The sequence below is a fragment of the Loxodonta africana genome, chromosome 25, assembly GCF_030014295.1.
Source record: "Loxodonta africana isolate mLoxAfr1 chromosome 25, mLoxAfr1.hap2, whole genome shotgun sequence".
NCBI lineage: Eukaryota > Metazoa > Chordata > Mammalia > Proboscidea > Elephantidae > Loxodonta > Loxodonta africana.
In genome coordinates this window covers 37,177,712-37,204,580 of record NC_087366.1, presented here as the reverse complement: position 1 = coordinate 37,204,580, position 26,869 = coordinate 37,177,712, and the positions used below count along the sequence as shown (strand labels likewise).

Sequence of the window (26,869 nt, the reverse complement as noted above, 5' to 3'; positions counted from 1 at the left end):
GTAAGCTTTTAAATATGATACAAATGCACAAATCGTAAGTGTGTAGTTCATTGCTTTTTAAAAAGTGCATACACTCGTGTTATCAAACCAAAATCAAGAAATAGTACGTTACCAATACTTCAGAAGCTTGTATGTCCCTCCCAGTCATTATCCCTTCACCAAAGGTAACCACCTGTTTGCCTTTTACCATCACAACTTAGTAATCTAATTGTGCCTGTTCTTGAGTCATGCTGCATATGTATAATATGGTATGTGTGCCTTTGTGCCTGACTTCTTTTGCTCAATGTTATGTTTGTAAAACTAATCCGTACTATTGAGTATAGCAGCAGGTCATTCATTCTCATTTTTGGTGAGTATTTCATCATATACATACAACACTGTTTACTTATGCATAGTGCTATTGCTGGGCACTTTTGATTATGCTGCTGTGAATATTTTTGTGTTTGTTTTTCGGTAATATATATTCTTGTTTCTGGGGTTTGGCATATTCCTAGCAATGAAATTATGTATGTTAAGCTTTAGTAAATACTGTCAGACAGTTTTCTAAAATGGCGTACTAGCTTACACTTTCACTAGCAGTGAAGGAAACGTACAGTTGCTCTACATCCTTGCCAAACTTGGTATTGTCAGTGTTTTTAGTTTTAGTCTCCCCCCGACCCATTGGTTTTCTAGTAATATCTCATTGTGGGTTTTATTTGCATTCTCATAATAATTAATAATGTTCAGCTCCTTTTCTATGTTTATTGGCGATTTGGTATGCCCTCTTTTCTGAAGTGCCTTTCCTTGTCTTTGAACAGCTTTTTCTGTTTGGGTTGCCTGTCTGTCTGAATGATTTGTAGGAGTACTTTATACAGTCTAGATACGCATTCCTTGTCAGAAATACGCATTGCAAATCTTCTTCATCTGTGGCGGGCTTTTTCTTCTTCATAGTATCTCTGGAAACCCTGGTGGTGTTGTGGTTAAGTGCTACAGCTGCTAACCAAAGGGTTGGCAGTTCAAATCCACCAGGCGCTCTGTGGAAACTCTGTGGGGCAGTTCTGCTCTGTCCTGTAGGGTTTCTATGAGTCGGAATCGACTCAACGGCACTGGGTTTGGTTTTTTGGGTTTCATAGTATCTCTAATAAATCACGCACACCTGTTGCTGTTGAGTTGCTTCCAACTCATAGCAATCCTATAATGAATAAACCAAAAGCCAGACCTGTTGCCTTTGAGTCAATTTCAACTCATAGCAGCCCTATAGGAATGAGTAGAACAGCTCCATAGGATTTCTAAGGTTGTAATGTTTTTGGAAGTAGACTGCCATAGCTTTCTCTCACAGAGCAGCTGGTGGGTTCAAACTACAGACCTTTCAGTTAGCAGGCAAGTTCTTAAGCACTGTGCCACCAGGGCTCCTTCTATAATGAATAGATATTCTTAATTTGAATTACATTCCAGTTTATCAGTCTGTTCCTTTATAACATCCTTTCAATGTCTTCTTGATTAAATTTTTGCTTACCCTAAGGTCACAATGTTATTATCCCAGATTAGCTTTGAGAAGTCATATTGTTTTACTTTTCATATTTAACTCTACAGTTGATCTGCTCTTGATTTTTGTATGTAGTGTGAGGTAGGGGTCAGGATTCATTTTTTTTCATATGGATATGCAGTTGACCCAGCACCCTTTATTGAAAAGTCCATTCCTTCTCTATAGCACTGCAGTGGCGTCTTTGCCACAAATAAAATGCCCATGTGTATGTATAAAGCTGTTTCTGGACTCTCTATTGGCATCTTATATTTTTAAGATAGCACCATAATGACAAAGTATAGTGATGCCACATGTATGGTAGTCAGATTTATGGTACCATAACCCTTCATAATATAACTACAAATCTGGGAATAAGTAAAAAGGTCCTCTGAGTTGCAAAGAAAATAGCTGTCACAGAGACCATACACTTTGGTCATGAAGAAGAACAGCATTGCTCTTAAGCCAGAGCATATTAGCTTAATAAACTAAGGTTGCTAAATTAATAACTTGGTTATCTGCTTTCCACTGACATTGTGTTAACGTTGGCAGTTGTTAGATAACAGGAGATGAAAGCAGACTGACTGCCATTAACCAGAGTGGCTGTGTTTGTACAGTGAGGTAAGAGAAGAGTGAAACGCTACCCTGGTGCTTATGTCCAGGAGCAGTTTTTAATATGCTGTAATGAGAGAGAGTCAGTAAGATCAGTTTAAATTGCCTGCTGTGTATTTCTTTTTTAGAAGTCTAGAATCACAGTTTATTTCAGAAAAAAATTATATCAAATTGGAAATATTTTTTAAAGTTTCCCTGCTTTAAAGGGTGTAAATCAGTTGTTTAGAATATTCACTCATTTACCCACTTTATTTCCTTAAAATTCTGAATAAAGAAGGATTGAAGGCTAGTTTGTGAATATCTAGTTTTTAATTGATTTTATAGGTTTTAAAAGTAATAGAAATTTTCATTATTTTTATTTAAGCTTAAATTAATAAATACATGTATTTAATAAATACATATAATTTCACAATTATATATATAAAGTTTTAATAAATATGAATCAAAAACCCTTCGGAAAAATTATGTGTAAAATAATCTATAACAAATAAGTGTATTGCATTTACTGCATCTTATTACACATTTATATTGTGATGGCTAAATTACTAATTACATAGAATATTTTTACCAGCATCATTACCGTTTGTAATATGTCAGTGATTTGACTAATCTTCTTTGTTATTATTTTTTTAATTCATAGAGTTTAATCCAGATGTTGTTGATATTTTGAGTACTCCAGAAAACATAACTCAAAGCAAGAACTCAGTTCCCCAGACTGAAATTTCTGAGGAGACTATTCATCATGCACAGCCTTCTGTTTTCAATCCATTTCAGAAAGAAATGTTCACCTATCTGGTAGAAGGATTCAAAGTGTCTATTGTAAGTAAATTAATTCATTGTCCGTTGGTCGTTCGCACAAAAGGATTAGAGGTTTTATGTGTTGGTATCACATATTTCCAAAATAATATTCCGTTGTCCTCTTCCACAGGGTTTTCAGAAACTCAGTCAACTTGAATTTTTAGCAGTGGAACACTCTATATTGCTAATTTACCCTTTCCAAAAGGATTCACTTCATGCTGTATTGCTTTTTCAGTCTGCATCCTGTTAGCTAGTTTTCTAACATTATTGTTATATAAAATCAGCATTAGAAAAGAGTAGAGCTTCGTGATTACCATGAGAGTTTAAATTAATAGCCTGTTTTGTTTTGATTGTGATAAAATTCACCACTTTAACCATTTTAAAATGTACAGTTCAGTGGCATTAAGTACATTTACACTGTAGCACAACCATCCCAGAAACCCTGGTGGCATAGTGGTTAAGCGCTACGGCTGCTAACCAAAAGGTCGGCAGTTCGAATCCCCTAGGCACTTCTTGGAAGCTCTATGGGCTACTCTGTCCTGTAGGGTCGCTATGAGTTGGAATCGACTCAACAGCAACGGGCTTGGGTGTTTTTTTTTTTTGGCAGCCATCACCACTGTCTAGTTCTAGAACATTTTCATCACCCCAAAGGGAAAGCAGTCACTCTGCACCCTCACCCCAACCCTCTACCACCCCGCCCACAAACCCTGGCCACCACTAATCTACCTTCTGTCTGTATGGATTTGCCTTTTCTGGACTTTTCATATTAATGGAGTCACACAGTACGTATAATGCATCATGTTTTCAAAGCTCATCCATGTAACATGTATCGGTACTGCACTTTTTTTTTTTGCATTGAATTTTGTAGTTTAAAAATAATCAGCCTACTTTCTTTTTTTGTCAGTATCATTTTTAATTCCAATTTTTCTTTAAATGTCACACCTTCACCTTTTAAATTTCCCCCTCCTTTTTTAAAATTTTAGTAAAATACACATACAAAAAAATTCAGCATTTTAACCGTTTTAAAGTGTACAATTCAGCAGCATTAAATATATTCACAATGTTCTGCCGTTCTCACAGCTGTCTAGTTCCGGGACTTCTTCGCCATTCCAGAAAGAAACCACATACCCATTCATCGGTCACTCTCCTTTCCCTCCTCCCCCCAGCCCCTGGCAGCCACTAATTTGCATTCTGTCTCTCTGGATTTCCCTATTCTGAACATTTCAAAGGAATGGAATCATACAATATGTGGTCTTTTGTGACTGGCTTCTTTCACTTAGCAAAATGTTTTTAAGTTTTATCCACGTTGTACATATATCAATATTTTTATGACTGAATAATAATTGTGTGGCTATACTATATTCATTTATCCATTCATAAGTTGATATATTTGGGTTGTTCCTACCTTTGGTTATTGTGAATAGTGTTGCTGTGAGCATTCATGTACAAGTTTTTGTTTAAACACCTATTTTTAAGTCTTTTGAATATATACCTAGGAATGGAATTACGGGCTCACGTGGTAATTCTATGTTTAACTTTCTGAGGAACTGCAAAACTGTTTTTCATAGCAAATGAACCATTTTACACTCCTACCAACAGTGCATGAGGGTTCCAATTTCTCCACATCCTCTTCAACACTCATTATTTTCTGTTCTTTTGATTATAACCTTCCTAGTGGGTGTGAAGTGGTATCTCATTGTGATTTTGATTGGCATTTCCCTAATGACTAATGATGTTGAGCATCATTTCATGTGCTTGTAAGCCACTTGTATACCTTTTTTTGGAGAAATGTTTATTCAAGTCCTTTGCTCACTTTTTATTTGGGTTGTTTGTCTTTTTGTTGTTGAGTTACAAGAGTTCTGTATATACTAGGTCCTTATTGTACACATGCTATGCGAGTATTTTCTCCTGTTCTGCAGGTTGTCTTTTCACTTTCTTGATAGCATCTTTTAATGCACAAAAGTTTTAAATTGTAATAGAGTCCAATTTACCAATTTTTTCTTTTGTTCTTGGGCTTTTAGTGTCATATCTAAGAAACCATTGGCAAAAGCAAGTTTATGAAGATTTACCCCCATGTTTTCTTTTATGAGCTCAATAATTTTAGCTCATACATTTAGATCTTTGATCCATTTTGAGTTTTGTATATGATATGAGGTAGGGGTCCAATTAGCCTGTTTTTAAAGCATCTACTAAGAGCAAGATTGGTGGTTCAAATCTACCCAGAGGCACACTGGAAGAAAAGCCTGGTGATCTACTTCCAAAAGATCACAGCCATTGAAAGTCCTATGAAGCACAGATCTACTCTGAAACTCATAGAGTCACCATGAGTTGAAATTGACTCAGTGGCAACTGGTCACTTATAACTACTTACTCTTGAGTTTCTGAATTATTAATGACGTTTGAATCCTGGCTTAAAAATATCCAATACCCTTGAAGATTATGTACAGAATACTGACAAATGTCAGCCTCCATTTATCATTTTCTTATTTGGGTTTCTTTGGGTTACTTACAGTTGACCATATGGAACAAACCATTCAGTTCACTCTATAAATACTAAAGGCCAATCTAATTCTAGCAGAACTCATAAATCAAGACTCTGCAAATCTCTAAATATAAACTAGCTTTTGATGTCTAGCTCTGAATAGGGAAACAAACTGCAGGTTCCACTTAGTACTGAATCATTCACACCAAGGGCCCTTAGAGCTAGCCATTTGCAAACCTCAGAATAAACTCTAAAATGTACTGACTGAGTCCAGTTTTAAGCCAGGTACAGGCAATTTGATCTGGATTGGGCTAGCCTTCATTAGACCACAGTTGAAATAGCTTGTTTGGTTACTTTTAGAGGATATTGATGGCCAGTTTATACGTAGCTCTTAATTTGTCAGTATATTTTAATATTAAAGAGCCCTGGTGGCACTGTGGTTAAGTACTCAGCTGCTAACCAAAAGGTCGGCTGTTTGAACCCACCAGCCACTCTGGGAGAGAGATGTGGCAGTCTACTTCTGTAAAGATTACAGCCTTGGAAACCCTATGCAGCAGTTTTACTCTGACCTATGGGGTCATTATGAGTCGGACTCGACTTTACAGTAGCGGGTTTGGTTTTTATTTTAATACTAATTCAAGTCTTTATTATGGATTCTTTTTCTTTTGTATTACAAAATCACTGTGGGCTTTCCTACCATTTCGTTGTTCTTTGGTAGTTCAGTTTTCTTACTTTTTCTTTTTTAACTTATATTTTCCGAGTCCTCAGCAATTTTTAAAATGACTTAGGAGTTTGGCTTCTTCATCCATCTCTTTTCAACCCCCATTTATATAGATATCTGTATGCATTTCCAATTTTGATTTTTAAAGCAAATCTAGAATAAAACATGTTCCATGATAGTCTTTCTGCCCCCCCCCACCCCCGCGCCCATGATTTCCTTTAAGGCTGAATTAAAGTTTGTGTATTGTTGCTTAAGAAGTCTAATTCTGTTTCATTCCTATTTTGATTTAAGGGTTCAAATAAAGCCAGTGGGTCTAAACAGCAGTGGACTAGAATCCTGTGGTTTTGTAAGGACACCTTTCGAATGCAGCTTGGGAGACTGCTAGTGCATATTTTGTCACCAAGCCACTCTTCACAAGAGAGAAAGCAAATATTTGAGATAGTTCATGAACCAAATCATCAGGAAATTCTAAGAGACTGTCTCAGCCCATCCCTGCAAGTAAGTGTCTCAGCATTTAGTAAGATAAATAAAAGCATTTGGTGAAATATAAAGTTATATGAGACAAGAGCTGAAATTAAACTGTATTTTTGTGACTACTGTGATAAAATATAGTTTTTTTTTCTTACCAAGCAATTTTCACCTAAGGTCTTTCTACGGATGCTCTTATGTTAGCCTCAACTAGCCCTTTATATTTATTTTCCAGTCCTTTTTCAAGTGCTTAAATTAAGAAATGCTGCTTGTGAGTACTTGTAAGATCCTTCGTAGTTAGTTACTAATCTTCAGTGTTTGTTTCCTTTAAAAACAGCTTGGGAACTTTTAAAAGAAGTGTGTTATCCACGAAATGTCTATGCTGAATAGTTCAGACAGCAGTATGTATAACATTTCAAAAAATATTTACAGTCATTTAAAACACACAGAAAATGTTGATCATTTGGTGTGATCAAATCAGAATACTTAAAAGAATTTCAGAGTCTATAAACTCTATCACTTCAAGAGCGATAGATGGAGATTTTAAGTGGTACAACCACTTAAGAGAACTGTTGAGCAGCTTTTTATGAAATTAAATATACACTTAACTTATGACCCTGAAATTCAATTTTTAAGTATTTGCCCAGGAGAAATTAAGACATATGTCCAAAAAAGACCTGTATAAGAATATTCATGGCAACCTCTTTTTATAATGGCCAAAAAACTTGAAACAATACAAATGCCTAACAACAGGAGAAATATATAAATAGATTGTGATATATTTCTATAATAAACTGCTATATGGCGATAAAAAGGAACAAACTACTAATACACCTAACATTGTGGTTGATTCTCAAAAACATTGTGTGTTTGTGAAAGTGGCAGCCAAAAACAAAAGGGCACATGCTCTGTGATTCCATTCGTATGAAGTCCAAGAACAGGCAAGACTAAAATATAGTGATAGAAGTCAGGACAGTAGTGTCTGTGGAGAGGAGAGGGGTGAGAGAGGAGTTGACTGAAACAGGGCACGGGGAATTTTCTGGGGTGATAAAAATGTAGTTACATAGGTGTATGCAGGTGTCAAAACCCATAGAAATGAACACTAAATATTTGTGCATTTTATTGTGTGTATAGTATTGTTGTGGGTCACCGATTCTGACTCATAGAGACCCTACTATGACAGAGTAGAACTGCTGCATAGAGTTTCCTGGGCTGTAATCAAATCTTTAAGGGAGCAGATCGCCAAGTCTTTTCTCCTGCTGAGCTGCCGGTGGATTTGAACCAGGGCTTCAAAATGGTTCGAACTAGTTCAGTCATGGCTGACAAAGTGAAATCAGAACAGACCCAAATTTTTTAAATTTGGGTGAAACAGAATGACGAATGGAACCGGAAAAATTGAATTGAAGCCCTGGCATGGGAGACTTGAGATGTGTTGAGTCCTTTCAGGAGCCTTATACAGGAGGCTGGATTATTGCCAGGACTATGGAGAGCGACGCACATTCACAATGGTGCAGTGGGCAGCAATCTTTGAGTAGGGCACTGCTGTTTCAGACTCTGCCAGTCAAGAGATTGGGTTGCTAGGCAGTGCTCATGCTGCTCCTGTTTTCTAAAAGGGAAAATAAGCTTCTAGCAGAGCTTTCACCCCTAATTTTTCCCTTTCCAGTTACCATTACAGTTCACCCACATTTTAAAAATTTGGGTCCATTTGGGTTTTGCTTCATTGGCCATGATTGAACTGGGCAGAGCCAGTTCAAAGCCCTGGTTTGAACTGCTCACATTTCAGTTAGCAGCTGAGCGTGTCAGCCATTGCACCACCAGGGCTCTGTAAAGTATAGAACCAACCAAACCAAATGCATTGCCATCGAGTCAATCCCAACTCATAGCGACCCTATAGGACAGAGTAGAACTGCTAAAGAAGGTTTTCAAAGAGTCCTGGTGGACTTGAACTGCTGACCTTTTGGTTGGCAGCTGAGCTCTTAACCACTATGCCACCAGGGCTCCCTGTAGGGTATACCTCAATAAAGAAAGTGATGGGTGATTATATGAGAAAGGACAGGTATTCTCCCCTTTTTTATTGTGGTAAAAATACATATATCAAAACATTTGCCATCTCAACAATTTATTGACATTAATTACATTCATTATTTGTGTAATCACCACCACTATTCATTTCCAAATTTTTCCATAACCCTTGATGAGAACTAATTGCCCTCTAAGCAATGACTCCCTCTTTTCCTCTTCCTCCCACCACTGGTAAAACAAACAAAAAAACCAAACCTGTTGCCATCAAGTTGATTCTGACTCATAGTGACCCTATAGAACACAGTAGAACTGTCACATAGGGTTTCCAAGGCTGTGAATCTTTACAGAAGCAGCCTGCCACATCTTTCTACCACAGAGCAGGTTCAAACTGTTGACCTTTCGGTTAGCAGCCAGGTGCTTAACCACCGTGCCCTAATAAACCACTAATAAACCTTGGTCCCTATACATTTGCCTATTCTAGATATATTATGTAAGTGGGATCATACAGTATTTTGTGACTGACTGACTTCACTCTGCATAATGTTTTCAAGATTCATGTCGTAGCATGTATCAGAACTTCATTTCTCTTTATGGCTGAGTAATATTCCATTGTATGTATTTACCACATTTGGTTTATCCATTTATTCGTTGATGACTTTTTCCTCTCCCAGTAGGTAACTATCTTTATTTGTTTTTTATTTCTCTTGAAGATATAAATAAATCTGCATGTATATGTGCATGTATATACATTTTATTTTTGCATTGTCATTATGAACCCAGGTTTTTTTAATTCATAACTCAGGATTTTAAATATATATATATAAACACATTATTACCCTCTTGTCAACAAAAGGAAAGACAACGAACTATATACACTCTTTTGCAACTTACTTTTTCACTTCACAGTATTCCCTAGAGGCCATACCATATATATGAAGACCTTCCTCATTCCTTTTCACAGCTATATAAAAGCTGTATTCCATTTGCAATCTGCCTGACTTTTAAAGCCATGGCCTTCTTTTCTACCACCACAACTTTATTCTGACGGGTTCTCCCGTCTGTAACCTTTCCTCTTTTCAACATAGTCTCCTCCTTGTCTCTGGCACACCGTCACATCCTGTGATTTCCTGCTGCAATGCTGCTTTAGTCCTGTTGTCTACTGGCATGACGTGCCTCCCTCCTTTCGTCTGTCTGTATGCGCGTTCTGTCCGTATCGCTTATACCCAGCTCGCTTTCCACCTCCTTCAGAACCTTCCTCACCTTTTTTAGTCCACTTAGAACTCCTCCTTCTTAGAACCCTCATTGAGCATTTTATTTTACACATTTTAGAATTTTATTATTTTCTAAGGATTCATGTTTAATAGATTCAATTCCTTAAATCAGTTTCTAAAGAGCTAAAAACAAAACAAGATTTTTTGTGTCTATCCCCAATATCACATTTTATAGTCCCAGGAATTACAATCAAATGATTGATAAGATTGTTAAAATGATATATTAAAAACAACTTTAGTGGTTGAGAAAATCATGTTTCTTTAGATATTCAGAATGAATAAAAACATTTCTGATAGAATGTCATTGAATACTAAACTGAAATCTTTTTAAAGTTACAGAAAGAGCATTACCTTTAAGACATGCATATGAAAATATTCTAGTCACATAGCAGTTTTCTTTATTTGCCAACTCTCCAGGCCGTTTACTCACAGAGCATCTGTTCATTTTTCTCTTTTGGTCAGATAGCAGCTGTCTCCTGACTAATTTAAAATGTTGTATTAAAATGAGCTTTGCTGTTTTTACCATTGCATATGTTCATCTTATGCTTCTGGGAAGTGACCTGATGTGATTCAGCATGTTAACTTAAATATCACCCAAAATGTAATCGTTTCCAAATCCATTAGTTGACATTTAGTACTATTCACAGTTTAAAATGTCATAAAGCCAAGTGGAATGGAATTTGTATCAATGCAGATTTTAAAATAAAATATACATGTTTAATTTATTGGCAAAATTAATGTCTAAATAATACTGTACACATTACAATCAAGTGTAATACCTACAGCATGGATAATTCTCTTACCTTAATCACAGGTTTCCCTTCTAGTTCATTTTTCTCTGAAAAAAACTAAGAATTATTGTCCTTTACTCCAAGTTTGTTCCCTATATTCCTTTAGCAAATTTTCTCTATCATTCTTTCCCCCAAAGCTGGCTTGCCTACTTTACCTTTTACCATGAAAATTTTCAAACATACAAAGAGAAGTAGAGAGAATAGTATAGTGAATGCCGTAACCATCACCCAGAGTTAACAGCTATTCATATTTTTATCATATTAGTTTTATTTATTTTTCTGAAGTATTTGAAATAAGTTATAGACATCATGACATTTTACCTCTAAATCATTTTTTGAGAAGACATTTTCATATGTAACTGTAACAGCATTATTACATCTTAAAAAGTTAGCAGTAATTCCCTAATGTCATCAAATATCAAGTAAATAATCAAATTTCTCTAATTTTCCCAAAAATATTTTTTATAGCTAGTTTATTTAAACCAGACCCAACCGGATCATGCATTTCATTTGGTTTATATGTTTCTTGGATCTCTTTTAATCTGGAATAGTCTCCACACAAACTTGTTTTTCCATGACATTGTCTTGAAGAGACTGGACCAACTTCTGGATTTATCTGGTTGTTTCCACATGATGTCATTTAACTTGACCCTTTATCTCCTGTATTACCTGTAAGTTAGAATTAGATCTGAAGGCTTTATTAGATTCAGGCCAAGTATTTTTGGCAACAAGACTTCATAAATGATGCTGTATATGTTATATTGCATCATATCAGGAAATACGTGCCTGGTGATACCACTAGTAGTGATGCTAAGACTGATCACTGGTTTACGGTGGTGATGCTAAATCTCTCCTGTGCTTATCCCTTTGCGAGCAACAAGTGATTTATGGGGTGATACATGATATCATGTATGTGTCAGCCAACATAAAAGAAGAAACCCTGGTGACGTAGTGGTTAATTGCTACAGCTGCTAACCAAATGGTCAGCAGCTTAAATCTACCAGGCGCTCTTTAGAACCCTATGGGACAGGTCTACTCTGTCCTGTAGGGTCGCTGTTAAGTCGGAATCGACTCGATGGCAGCAAGTTTGTGAGGATAAAGGAACCCTTGTGGCGCAGTGGGTAAGCGCTTGGTTGCTAATTGAAAGGTCCCACCAGTTGCTCCATGGGAGAAAAGACCTCCTGATCTGCTCTTGTGAAGATTACAGCCCAGGAAGCCCTATGGGGCAGTTCCGCTCTGTCTTATAGGGTTGCTTTGAGTTGATGGCACACAGCAGCCTAATACAGGTGAAAAATATAAATGTTTTTAAAACTATGCCAGTAAAGTTTGTGTGTTGGAGGTAGGGGTGGGGAGAAGAGTGAGATTATAATCACCAGTTTCCTAACAGACTCAACTTCCACAACACTCTTTTAAACAAAGTTGCCAGCAAGAAAGTTACTCAGTACCAGTTTTATGACATACTTGCATCTCTATCACTGATAATTTTAAATTTATCTAGAAGTTAGGTTTTAGAAATGGTTTCAATAAGAAGAGAGATCTCTTTAAAATAGATTTGCAAACTAGGTTTTTTTGTTCATTTGTAATGAAAATGACAAATAATTTGGTTCTAATTTATTATAGTGAATTTATTCTATAAATTACCTTTATAGTTAAGTAAATCTAGGAATATGATTTAATTACTGTTAAATATGTAAATGAAGAAATAAAAATTCTTTATTACTAGAAAATTTACTTTTTTTTTTTTTTTACAGCATGGAGCAAAGTTAGTTTTGTATTTGTCAGAGTTGATGCATAATCACCAAGATGAGTTGACTAAAGAAGAACTGGACACAGCAGAATTGCTTATGAATGCGTTAAAATTATGTGGTCATAAATGCAGCCCCCCTAGTGTAGCAACGAAGTCAGACCTTATTAAGATGATCAAAGAGGTAAGTCAGGGAAACCATACTTGTTTCTTAGGAGATTCCTTTGGAGATAATTAAAGGATAATTGAAATATCTTCTTTAAATTATCATTTATGATAATCTTGAAAAAAATGTTTTTACTTTATATCGCTTTTTACTGTGATTTTACTAGTATTATGGAAAAAACAGGCTTATTTTAAGGAGAGTTTTATTCTGTATGATCATTTTTATCCATCAATGATGGAAAGATTTTTATGTTATGGTGGTAAGCAAGTTGAAGCATAAAACTTGAATTATGGGCTCTTTAATGAAAAAGCAAAGTAAGGAAGCAACCAACTGCATAAACCCATCAGGTTTGGCAACCCTGGCTAACTATTCTACCCTAATATCTGCACCCAAATTATAGGGGAACAAAGGGAAATTTTAACATTATTTCAGGGGTTTTAATATCTTGGTCTCCTGGAGACAAATTTTTTTTTTTTTTTTTGGTATTAACTTGGTTTTAAAATTAGTTTGTTGGACTCTGTGCCAATGTTCAATAAGGAAAAATAAAGTTTATATAGTATATCATTATCTAAATCTTTTAGGAACAAAAGAAATATGAAACTGAAGAGGGTGTGAATAAAGCCACCTGGCAGAAAACAGTTAATAATAATCAACAAAGGTAGGATTTTGTTATAGATTGAATTGTGTCACCCCAAAGTATGTGTTGTAAATCCTAACCTCTGTGCCTGTGGTTTTAATCCCATTTGAGAATGGGGATTCTTTTTATGTTAATGAGACAGGATTAGTGTAGGGTATGCCTTAAATCAATCTCTTTTGAGATATAAAAGAGATTAAACAAGCAAGCAAGAGAAGCATAGATGGGGGAAGATAGATTCCTTGCCACATGAAGGAATAGAAGCTGAAAAGACAAGGACCTCCCCCCAGAGCCAGAAGAGAGAGAAAATGTTCCCCTCGAGTCAGTGCCCTGAATTCGGACTTCTAACCTCCTAAGTGTGAGAAAATAAATTTCTGTTTTGTTACAGCCCCCATTTGTGGCATTTCTGTTATAGCAGCACTAGATAACTAAGACAGATGTTATATTTTAGAAATGTCATGTCTTTTAGAAGTTAAAGTATTATGTTTTGATATATATTTAATGTTCTGCATAAGCTTAACTGATGAATGTCTTACTGTTTATTTAGTCTCTTTCAGCGTCTAGATTCAAAATCAAAAGATATATCTAAAATAGCTGCAGATATCACCCAGGCTGTATCACTCTCCCAAGGAATTGAGAGAAAAAAGGTGATTCAGCATATCAGAGGAATGTATAAAATAGATCTGAGTGCCAGCAGACATTGGCAGGAACTTATTCAACAACTGACCCATGATAGGTAAGCAAACTAGGAGGACTCAATAGCAGGGAGGATGTTTTTAGATTGTCTCAAGTGAATATTTTATATATGGATGTTAAACATTCTGTTTATTCCACAGTTAGATACATAAGATTTTTTTCATTAGTTTAAATATTTTTGTTTAATCATTTGTGACTTATTTCACCTTAAAGGATAATCATATGAAAATATTTTTTCTAATTCTTTGGCGGGGGGAGGGTAATGGAGAAAGAATAAAATCTGTAAAATTGACTTGAATTTAAACAGTATGGTCTTTGCAAAAAAAAAAAAGAGAGAAATCATTGAAACAGTATAGTTGAGAAATAGATCTTAGTTTCTAAGACTTTGGTAATACCATTTTTTAAAAATAAAGTTGCATCACTAATAATCAAAAAAGGGAAATTAGTATTATTCCGTAAATTTGGTTAAGATAACTGGGGAATGAATATGACTTTGGAGTGCTAAAATATACTAACCCGTACGCACTAACGTGACTTCCAGATGGGTAAAAGAGTTAAACTCAAAACGTTTCTAAAGCACAATCGGGCATTTATCAATTCTTTGAAGGATAGATAACTTTCTAAGCTCAGAAATAATAGAAGAAACTTCAAAGAAGAGAGTCAATGGATTTGAACATTAATTTTTTCCAGTATATTTAACAAATTTAACAACACTTAAAAAATTGGAAATGTATTTTCAGCAAGTATATCAAAGACATTGCTAGAGGCTAATTTAAGGAGCCCAGGTGGCAGTTCAAATCCACCAGCGGCTCCTCTGGAAAAAGATGTTGCAGCCTGCTTATGTAAAGATTACAACCTTGGAAACACTATGGGGCAGCTCTACTCTTCGTGTAGGGTCACTCTGAGTCAGGATTGACTCAACAGCAGTGAGTTTGGTTTGATTTTTACAGGCTAATCTGTTTATTTGTTTTTTTAAGACCTGTAGATACCATATTTTACCTTTTATGGTTTAAAAAAAAATTTTTTTTTCAGGTGCTAAAGAAGAGAGCTACAGAAGTGTACCCTAACCCTTAATCAGAGCTTTGGTGGCATTGTACACTTTGACAGTATATGTCAGAAACCCTACAGATATTTTATTTCTAGCTCTAGTTATCCTATTTTAGTGATTCTGTTTTAAGGAAAAATTCAAAATATGGAAAAACATTAAGCAAAAGTTTTTATCTCTGCATTATTTGTGCTAGTAAATGAATTGGAAACAACTTAAATACATAATAATAGTAATATCATTAAATGCATTGTGATTAATCCACTCAATGGAATATTAGGTAGCCATTTGAAGTGATAATAAAGATTATACTGTATTCAGTGAAAGAAGACAGGATATAGAAACATGTATACATAATGGTTATAACTGTAAGTTCAAAACAGATGCATGGGAAAAAAAGGATGACAGAAAATAACCATGACTGGTATTTAGTGTGTTTAGGTTAACAAAGAGCAAGGGTGATTCTTTTTCTTATGTATTTCTAAAACTTTTCTTAGTATGGTTTTATTACTTTTTCATTTTTAAAATATAAATTTATTTTAAATCTTTTTTAAAATGTGATTTATGCCATAAAAATGAACAAATTTGAGTTGAGTTACATTAGACAAAATGGGAAATGTGAAAAATTAATTTGGAAAATGGATTTGTTCTTTTGCTAACCATATTAAATCTAATGTGTTTATACCTGGTGCTAAAGTGTTCATAGTATTCATGGTATAACTTTTTAAAAAATTACTAGATGAAAAAACTGGTAGCAGAAGTTGCCCTCAGAAGGGAAACTGGGAGGCTAAGATTCAGAATGCATGTTCTATGGATATGCATTTTCACTAGTCAAGATAAACGGTCTTCAGATTGCCACTTAAAACAATCTTCACTTTCACTCTCAGAGCAGTCTGGTATGACCCCATCTACTATCCAGCCTCCTGGCAGTTGGATCCAACAGAAGGACCAAATCGAGAGCGGAGGCGTTTACAGAGATGTTATTTAACTATTCCAAATAAGTACCTCCTCCGGGACAGACAGAAATCAGAAGGTAACAGTGGCTTCTTCGCTCGACATGTAAATATAACAGATAACTCTGTCATTAGATAAAGATAATATGTATTTGTTTTCCTCAACAGATCTTGTCAAACCACCGCTCTCTTACCTATTTGAAGACAAAACTCATTCTTCTTTCTCTTCCACTGTAAAAGACAAAGCTGCAAGTGAATCTATAAGGTAAATTTGAATCCATAAGACCTTGCCTCTCTTGTTGAAGGAGTTAAAGATTTTAATAGCTCATTGTACTGTTTATTCAATATTTATTTTAGATAATGTTGTGGTTTTATGAAAGGTTCTAAATGTGGCTCAGGAGAGGACATTGTTGAATGGCTAAAATCCAAAAGGAAATGAGATTTCTGATAGCAAGCATTCATTGGAGTCTGTATTTTTTTTTTTTAATAACATTTTATTGTGTATAAAGTGAAAGTTTACACAGCAGATTAGGTTTCCTTTTAACAATTTCCACACAAATTATTAAGTGATACTGGTTACATTTTTCACAATGTGTCATCATTCTCTTTTACTCCATTCTGGTTGTACTATTTCCAGTACTCTAGTTTCCCTGTCCTCTTATCTTCTTATCTCTGCTTTAGATTAATTTTTGACCATTTGGCCTCATACAGATGATTTTCTAAAGGAGCTCATTACTCATAAGTGATATTCTTTATTTTATGAGCCAATTTGTTATTTAACTAAAAGGTGCCTTCAAAGGATAATTTTGGTTTAAGGTTTAAAGAGTATCTCGGGACAGTAGTCTTGGAGAGTCCTCTAGACTCAACCAGTCCAGTTAGTCTGGATCTTTTAAGAATTTCAGTTCTGTTCCACATTTTTCTCCTGTTCTGTTGAAATCCGTCTATTGTGGCCCTGACCAGAACACTCAGTAATGGTAGCCAGGCACCATTTAGTTCTTCTGGTCTCAGAATAGATGAGGCCATGGTTCATGTAGATTGTTAGCCCTACTGAAAAAAAAAAAAAAAACCCATTGCCATCAAGTCGATTTCAATCCATAGTTACCCTACAGGACAGAGTAGAACTGCCCCCATAGGGTTTCCAAGGGAGTACCTGGTGGATTTGAACTACTGACGTTTTAGTTAGCAGCTAAACTCTTAACGTCTACCCCACCAGGGTTTCCATTAGCCCTATAGACTACTTTTTTCTCTTGAGTCTTTGCTTTCCTTTTTTTTCTTTTGTTCTCGATGAGTAGACCAAAAGTTGTGTCTTAGATGGCCACTCACAAGCGTTTAAGACCCCAGACTCTACTCACCACATTAGGATGTAGAACATATTCTTTATGAACTATATTATGCCAATTAACTGAGTTGTCCCACGAGACTGTGGTCCTAAGCCTTCAAACCCAGAAAACACTCTACTGAAGTATTTGTTTATGTCTAAGAAGTACCAGCAACTGTGTCCCCATAATATACATGCATGCACATACATGCTTGTATGTACATATGCCTATAGATACATGTACCTGTGCACACATATGTACCTACATATTCATACCTGTACACATACATGCCTATATATATATGTTTTGGTTGTTGGTGTTATTGCAAAATTATATTTGTCATATCCTTTACCAAAAACATCCTTTTCTCTTGTGCACTTCTTGTTAACATTGTTTACCTTGATCAGTCTGTGTGTACTTCATCCACATTTGATACTACCTTTCCCATCACCAAAAATAACACGCGTCTACTATCTCAAGAGTGCCCCCTACCCCTGGTGTCATGGATTGAATTATGTCCCCCCCAAAATATGTGTATCAACTTGGTTAGGCTATGATTCCCAGTATTATGTGGTTGTCCTCCATTTCGTGATTGTAATTTTATGTTGAGAGGATTAGGGTGGAATCGTAACACCACCCTTACTCAGGTCACCTCCCTGATCCAAGGTAAAGGGAGTTTTCCTGGGGTGTGGCCTGCACTACCCTTTATCTCTCAAGAGATGAAAGGGAGGCAGAGAGTTGGGGACCTCATACCACCAAGAAAGCAGCACCAGGAGCAGAGCATGTCCTTTGGACCTGGGGTCCCTGCACCTGAGGAGCTCCTTGACCAGGGGAAGATTGATGACAAAGAATCTTCCTCCAGAGCCGACAGAGAGAGAAAGCCTTCCCCTACTAGACTGTGAGAGAATAAATTCCTCTTTAAAGCCATCCACTTGTAGTATTTCTGTTATGGCAGCACTAGATAACTGAGACACCTGGTAACCACCAATAAGCATTAGTCTCTTTATATATATATCTATTCTTGTCTTCTTATAAAAGTATGATTATATTTGTCCTTTTGTGATTGACTTATTTCACTCAGTATAATACCCTCCAGATTCATCTACATGATAAGAAGTTTCAAGGACTCATCATTATTCTTTATGGCTGCGTAGTATTCCATTGTATGTCCCCCTCGCCCAAAAAAAAACCAGACCCACTGCCGTCAAGCCTATTCTGACTCTTAAGGACCCTACAGGACAGACTAGAACTGCCCCATAGGGTTCCAAGGCTGTAAATCTTTACCGAAGCAGACTGTCACATCTCTCTCTTGTGGAGCAGCTGGTGGGTTTGAACCGCTGAGCTTTCAGTTAGTAGCTGAGTGCTTTAACCACTGCATCACCAGGGCTGCTTCTTATTGTGTGTATGTACCACATTTTGTTTATCCATTTGGGCACTTAAGTTGTTTCCATCTTTTTGCTATTGTGAATAGTGCTGCAATGAACATAGGTGTGCGTATGTCTGTTCTGTATCTCTTGTATTAGATCCGTAGGGTACATGCCTAGGAGTGAGATTGCTGAATTATAAGGTATTTCTATTTGTCTTTGTGAGGAAGTGCCATACCATTTTCCATGTTAGTTGTACCATTTTACAGTCTCACCAGCAGTGCATAATGATTACAGTCACCCCACATCCTTACCAGCGTTTGTTTTGTATTCTGTATATTTTTATAATTGACTTTTCTAAACACTGTGAAATAGAGCTGGTGATGGTATCATCAAGAAGAAATAGAGTATAGTGATTAAAGGTTCAAATTTGGCTCCTCCCCTTATTAGCTGTCTGATTTTGGCAAGTTACTTAGCCTCTCTGTGTCAGTATCTTCACCTATTAAATGGGGAAAATAACAAAACCCAAGATAGAATAGCATTGCTGAGAGTATTAAATAGGTCAGTATCTGTTAACTATTGATAATATTGGAGTCCCTGGGTGGCTCAAACACTTAGCTACTCACCAGAAAGTTGGTGCTTCAAATCTACCCAGAAGCGCCTCAGAATAAGGGACCGATGATCTGCAATGCGAGAGCACAGCCTCTGAAAGCTCTGTGGAGGACAGTTCTACTCTGAAACGCATGGGCTCACCATGAGTCAGAATCAACTCCACGGCAACTGGGTTTTTTATTGGTAATATTATCGTTGTTATAGCGGCCATTATTATTACCATGACCATTTTATAAATGAAAAAACTAAGACTCTAAGAAGATAAGTGACTCGACTGAAAAATAGAGAAACTTTTCTGGCTCCAGATCCTTTGTTTTTCCTAAAATACTGGGCGTCTTTTCTATGTTTGAAATGTCAGAGGTGTAAACCAGTGCTTCCTCATTTAATGGAAAATGTGAACTATTGGAGTCTCTTTTAAATAACTAAATGCCTGTATGCTGCATAGAGGACATAAGGATTATTAGCTTTTTCTAAAAGTTTTAGTCATTTTCTCTTCTACAAGAATGTTGAAAAATGAGATAGTATTTTTATGTGGGTTTTGATGAGACCTCTTATGCTAGTCTGCTTTGCTAAAATCTTTTAGTAGATAAAATAAAGCTTATGCTCACTAAAATTGGTCAAACCATTTAATCATAGTAATTTTGACTATGTTTTGACAGAGTGAATCGAAGATGTATCAGTGTTGCACCATCTAGAGAGACAGCTGGTGAATTGTTACTAGGTAAGTCAAATTTGAAGAGTTTCGCACACTTTACCCTGCCTTATTTTATTCTTAGATTGTTTGAAGTTTTTTTTTTTATTTTTAAGAAACATTGCCATTAAATCAGACAACTTTGTCTAACATCACATAAGTTATTTTGTGTTAATGTCATGTATAATGCATATGACTCAGGAATGTGAAGAAATGACATCTTATTTTCTAAAAAGCAAATGAGTAGCATTTTAATTTTTACAAAGTTGACTTTCTACATGAGTATACATTTTTATTTTTAATGATTCCTTTGATTCTGTATCAATTTAGATTTTTTAAAGTGAAAAGTATTGATATATGCCTACTGTTTTAACTGATATACCTATGCATAAAATGTATTCACCTCGAGATTGTCCATAACGTATATTCTCTATTGTGCTTGTGAGAGAAAGGACAAGATTGTCAATCCATAGATACCTGTATAGTGGCATTTGCTGGGAAATTTTTTTCTCAGATATGAAGAAATAAAGTTATACCACTTGATCTCTGTTCTCTTAAAGAACCGGTTTGTAAACTCTAGACTAATGGTCCCCAAACCAGTAGTATCAGCATCATATTTCTTAGAAATGAACATTCTCCGTCTGGCCTAGACCTGCTGAATCTGAAGTTCTGTGAGGCCTCCAGTGATTAACAAGCCCTTCAGTGATTCTGATGCACCTGAAATTTGAGAGCCAATGCTGTAGACTAAAGCTGCAGCCTCCAAAGATACGGAGCCCCAGGACTCGAGTGACCAGCGTCTAGGTGGAGAACCCCAGGGAAGCTCCTCACATGGAAACAGGGCATATGTTAGCAACCACCAGCCTTTCACAGGCTATATTCTGCTCTATTGAGCATCTCAATCAGCAAGATAATTAAGGATTCCTCTTTGCTAAAAAAATTTGGTTTACAACTTGGCTTCAATCAGTGTGTGACTGAATGAAGCAAATCAATATACTAGTAATATAAGAATAACAGTAATAACATTTAGGACTGAGTGTCAGGCACTATTATAAGCATTTTACATATTTTCTAATTTAATTCCCCCAGTAATTTTTTGAAATAGGACCCTCTCACCTATTTTTTTTGGCAAGGAAACTAAGACACAAAGAGGTTAAGTAACTTGTGTAAGATCCCATGGGTAGCGTTCAAAAATATTTATTGAGCACCAGGAACTGTTTCTAGGTGCTGAGATTCCAATTCATTCAGGCAGACTGACTCCAGAGCTCATGCTTTTCGCTGCTACAACTCAGATATGGTCATAGTGCGTATACATTTTTAAAGTCTTGTATCAATTTATTCTCTGCAGGCAAATGTGGAATGTATTTTGTGGAAGACAATGCTTCTGATGCAGTTGAAAGCTCAGTGAGTAAATGCGTAAGGGGGCACCTACAGAGCTCTCGGCAGCTTCCCAAAATGTGTACATTCAGTATAGCCAGAGAGCAGGCAGAACTGTTAGAATTCATTTATTGCAGATAGGTCTGTATGCCAGACATTTTTTAAAAAGAAGACCGTGCCATCTTCTCTGGCTTAGATTCCAAGTCTCATAGCAGTTAATCTCACGAGTCAAACTCTAAAGTGCTTATTTCAGTGTCTGTCCATTCCTTCTCATCACTATCCTCAACAGCACCAAAATAAATACTCCCTGCCATTCCCAGTTTACAATCAAGTACCTTTTCCTTCAAAAAGAAAGTATTGTATAAATGAACATCTTAATTCTGATATTCACATAGCTTAGCAATTATAATTTTTACTCTTACAGAAATTCTGGTATTAATCAGAAAATAACAGAAGAGACTTTTAACTCACATTTTTTGCTGAGTAAAGCTTTTAATCCATCTGAAACAGCTTGCTCTCCTTCAGTATATTGTTTTGAGGTTCCTGTAATAGGGGAAGTAGGTTTTTGTTTCACAAAAGCTCTAAAGCCAGAAATGTATAAGGATACACTAAATAAGATCATGTCTGGTTTAATGATGAATACATATTTCATTTCAGAAACTTAATGAGTGAAAGCATAAAATTTGGTTGTGTGAGGAAACACCTAAATATAAAAATTTTGTGTTTTCACAAAAAGAAGCGATCTTTGATGGTTATGAGGGAGGGGAGGGGTGGAGATGGAAAAACACTAAATAGACAATAGATAAGTGGTAACTTTGGTGAAGGGTAAGACAGTGCACAATACTGGGGAAGCCAGCACAGCTTGTACAAGGCAAGGTCATGGAAGCTCCATAGGCATCCAGACTCCCTGAGGGACCAAACTGTTGGGCTGAGGGCTATGGGGACCAAGATCTCGGGAACATCTAGCTCAACTGGCATAAAAAACATAGTTTATAAAGAAGATGTTCTGTGTTCTACTTTGGCGAGTAGCACCTGGAGTCTTAAAAGCCTGTGAGCAGCCATCTAAGATACTTTACTGGTCGCACCCCTTCGGGAGCAAGGAAAAATGAAGAAAACTAAAGATACAAGGAGATTAGTCCAAAGGACTAATGGACCACAACTACCATGGCCTCCCCCAGACTGAATCCAGTACAACTAGATGGTGCCCCACAACTGCCACTGACAGAGCTAGAGAAAAATGTAGAACAAACAGAGCTGGAGAAGAATGTAGAACAAAATTCTAACTTAAAAAAAGGACCAGACTTACTGGCCTACCAGAGACTAGAGAAACCCTGAGAGTATGGCCCCTGGACACCCCTTTAGCTCAATAATGAAGTCACTCCAGAGGTTCACCCTTTATCCAAAGATTAAACAGGTCCATAAAACAAAACAAGACTAAAGGTGACACCAGCCTACGGGGCAAAGACCAGAAGGCAGGAGGGGACAGGAAAGCTGGTAATAGGGAACCCAGGGTTGAGAAGGGAGAATGTTGACGTGTCGTGGGGTTGTTAACCAATATCATAAAACAATGTGTACTGTTTAATGAGGAGCTAGTTCTGTAAACCTTCATCTAAAGTTCAATTTAAAAAAAAGGAAAAAAAAATTGTATCTTTTCAAATAATATGAAAATACTTAAAATAGCCAAAAAAAAATTCAATAGATATTCTTTTCTTATTTATATAACAGTTACTACAAGGCTTGTTTCAGCTGATAAAAAATACAGTTATATTATTTTTCAGGATTATATTTTATGTTGTTTATCTTTTTATCAACTAAGGAATTCAGTAGTTGATTCATGAGTTGATACTTGTCTGGGTCCAAGAGATGACATTTCCTCCTTTTAAACTCTCCTAAAAATGCCCTTGCTTTTTAATAGGTTGAAAGAGTCTTCTTTCCTCTGTACTTTTGTAGTATTTGTTCTTACTTCTTATATATTTGCTATCTTGCATGTTAAATATGTATACAAATGCCTCGTGCCCCCTGTGACAGTGGCTTCCTTGTGTTATATAGATTATTACATGCAGAGAACTTAAAGGGAGTACCTTGCATATGGGGATGCTTGTTAATATATGGTGAATTGAATTCATGAATGAATGTTGACATTAAAGAAGGAATTCAGTTTTAAGCATGAGAATATTATATTTTTATTAAAATGTTATATTTTATAATTTATTTTACTTATAACATATTTTCTGCTTCTATCTCTAAAAATTATTTGGGACCCAGTACAGTAGTAAAATAAATGTACCCGTTAAACTCATTGCCGTCAAGTTGATTCTGACTCAGTGACCCTATAGGACAGAGTAGAACTGCCCCACAGGGTTTCCAAGGAGTGCCTGGTGGATTTGAACCGCTGACCTTTTGGTTAGCAGTTATACCTCTTAACCACTATGCCACCAGGGTTTCCAAAATAAACATAGAGCAGGGCATTCCAAATAAAAAAAGGTAAGGTTTAAGAAGGATGAAGAGCATGGGATAATATAATATTGTAATTGAGTTCTAAACTTTACTCTGAGTTTCCTGTTATTCCTGTTGGCCAGTACAGAAGGATAAATAAAAGCAGTTTTCTAAAATGGAAAACTGAATTAAAACAAAATGAAACAACTAGAATGCAGGTTTATTTGAGGAAATAAATTCTAACTGATTTTATATTTTGGTAGAAGTTTCTTTCATCATCTTTTTATTAAAAACATTGAGTAGCATACTTCATGTATTCATTTGCAATTTACGAAAGATTTGCATGCATGCTTTTAAAGATTTTTCTTGATCTTATACTTTGGGAGGAGCCCAGTGATGGCAGGAGGAGTAGGACCTCTGGCCATTAACTCTTCATTCTGGAACATGTGGATCTGAATTGATGCTCTCAAGGAAATCACGCTGGCCGGTGGTCACTTTGTCTTATTTCCCTCTGCTAACCATGTTGGAGGGGATTGTAGCCACTTGGTGTGTTCTGATCTGTGAGCTTACTTCAACCAGACAGCTCTTAAACCAAAACCAAACACACTGCCATTGAGTTGATTCTGACATGCAGCTACCCTATAGAACAGGGTAGAACTGCCCATAGGGTTTCCAAGGAGCAGCTGATGAATTCGAACTGCCAACCTTTTGGTTCGCTGCCATGCGCTTAACCACTGCACCACAGGGGCTCCAAACAACCCATAGTGGGGCTCTATTTATCGGAATCATGCACTACATTAGAAAGCAGGAGTATTCCTCCAGAGATTCCACTTCACCTTGATAGATGACTGAGGGCCTGGAAACTATGTTTCTCGTTCATTTCTGAGCTTGGGCGCTCCCAGGCCACGCAGATAGGTACATTTTAACACAGCTCCATGTGAGGGCAGGCCCAGATAGGAATCCTCAGGGAGAGGCTGTGATGGGCACAGTTTTTTTTTGTCTATTCTTTCACTGGATATATGTCCCTTCCTGGTTTTAACTTTATGAAGCAATCTCAGTTCCTGTACTCTGATTCCAGGGATCCCACAGCCTCATCTACTGTCCCCAAGTGGGGTTACCCCAAGTCACTCAGCGTCTGAAACAGTGTGTGCATATGTGTGCATGTCCCCAGGCACACACAACCAGGAGGTCAAAGTGTCAGTTCCTCCTTACTGCTGTTTTTCAGATTTCTTTTTGCTTTTGGCTCCTGGGCATTTCATTTCACTTACTTTCTTACAAGTTCAACTACGCAAGAATGTATGTTAAACTCACAAAAAAAAAAGACCAGACTCACTGGTCTGACAGAGACTGGAGAAACCCCGAGAGTATGGCGCCCAGATATCCTTTTAGCTCAGTACTGAAGTTACTCCTGAGGTTTACCCTTCAGCCAATGATTACACAGGCCCATGACACAAACAACAATACACATAGCTCAACCATGTGTATGAGACTAAGTGGGCATACCAGTCCAGGAGCAAGGACGGGGAGGCAGGAGAGGACAGGAAAGTTGGACAAATGGACATGGGGAACCCGTGATCAAGAAGAGGAGAGCGTTGACACATCACAGATTGGCAGTCAGTGTCACAAAGCAATATACAATTTAATTGTTTAATGAGAAACTAATTTGCTACATCGGGTAAAAAAAAAAAAGTACAGTTAAAAAAAAGGAGGGTGAGAATGGTTGCACAGGCCGAAGAATGTAATCAACGTTACCAAATTGTACATGTAGAAACGGTTGAATTGGTGAATGTTTTGCTGTAAATATTTTCCACAACAACAACAACAAAATAAATAAAATTTAGGAAAAAAAAGAATTTTTGTTAAATTTTATCCAGCATTTTGAAGAATTTTGTAGCGGGAGGGTTTTCAGGTAATGTTATCTGCCATTTTGCCCAGAAAAAAAAAAAAAAACTCTTCTCATTCAGTTTAGTGATTTTTTTTTAAGTCTAAAATTAAAAACATTCTTTATATTCTGTGTAACGCAAATACTTTTGTCTCTTTCCTTTGTCTTAGAGCCTTCAGGGAGAGTTGGAACCAGCATCATTTTCCTGGACATATGAAGAAATTAAAGAAGTTCATAAGCGTTGGTGGCAATTAAGAGATAATGCTGTAGAAATCTTTTTAACAAATGGCAGAACACTCCTGTTAGCATTTGATAACACCAAGGTAAATTCATCTTCATTGAGAGATACATATTTTTAAGTGATCCTATGACCAATATAACTTTAGTCGTACTGACTTTATGAAGGTTTAATTTATTTAAACTTTAATTGCACTATCTCTGAAATCAAATAAAAATTGCCTCATTTCTTAGTCCTAACTAATATAGATGGAGTCCCTGGGTGGCGCAATTGGTTAAGCAGTCAACTACTAGCCAAAAGACTGGGGGTTCAAACCCACTCGGAGGCACCTCAAAGAAAGGCCTGACGATCTGCTACCAAAAAATCAGTCATTGAAAGCACCGTGGAGCATAGTTCTACTCTGACACACATGGGGTCGTCATGAGTCAAAATCAACTCAACAACAAGTGTAATAAACTTCATTATATGACAATTATTTTTGTCCTTCAAAGTTGTATTATAAAGTCTGTCTTCTGAAAGCATCTGGTTGGTGTTGTATCTGTAAAAACGATATAAGTAAATGAATGAATAAATGTTTTTGTTGGGTGCCATCAAGTCGATATTGACTCGTAGTGACCCTGTAATACAGAGTAGAACTTACCCATAGGGTTTTCTAGGCTGTAATCCTTAAAAGAGTAGATCTCCAGGTCCTTTCTCCCAGGCAGCTGCCCGGTAGGTTCGAACTGCCGACCTTTCAGTTAACAGCAGAGCACTTAACTGTTGAGCCACCAGGGCTCCCTTGCCTGAAGGTAGTTTTAACTTCCTCAGTGCTTATAGAAGATTCCATCTTTGACAAAACCTCTTTTGACCCCCACAACTGCTCCAACTGCCATTTCTCTGCTCTCCTATTTAGAAAAACTCTTAGAAAAAAAGTTGAATCACTTGCTGCCTCTAATTCCTCCCCTCCAATTCTCCTTTGAATACTCCAGTCAGGCTTTCTTCTCACCACTATAACTTCTTTTGTCAGGGTCACCCATGACCTCCAGGTTGGTAAACCTCATGGTCGTATC

At 36.6% G+C, this 26,869-nt stretch overlaps 1 protein-coding gene across 13 annotated transcripts in view; it reads left to right on the top strand.

Annotated features, from left to right (window-relative positions):
- LYST (lysosomal trafficking regulator) overlaps positions 1-26,869 on the top strand; it is a 194,043-nt gene that overhangs the window by 110,412 nt on the left and 56,762 nt on the right. For 11 of the 13 annotated variants that reach the window (XM_023549297.2, XM_064276698.1, XM_010591029.3 and 8 more), the window contains 10 exons: positions 2,754-2,932; positions 6,406-6,612; positions 12,418-12,594; positions 13,158-13,234; positions 13,758-13,946; positions 15,839-15,984; positions 16,073-16,169; positions 19,859-19,920; positions 21,236-21,291; positions 25,753-25,905. In XM_023549297.2, the coding sequence (XP_023405065.2) occupies positions 2,754-2,932; positions 6,406-6,612; positions 12,418-12,594; positions 13,158-13,234; positions 13,758-13,946; positions 15,839-15,984; positions 16,073-16,169; positions 19,859-19,920; positions 21,236-21,291; positions 25,753-25,905 (1,343 nt within the window). Of the gene's footprint in view, positions 1-2,753; positions 2,933-6,405; positions 6,613-12,417; positions 12,595-13,157; positions 13,235-13,757; positions 13,947-15,838; positions 15,985-16,072; positions 16,170-19,858; positions 19,921-21,235; positions 21,292-25,752; positions 25,906-26,053; positions 26,269-26,869 lie in introns of those variants that run through there. The other 2 variants (XR_010319418.1, XM_064276703.1) reach the window with 2 other exon arrangements.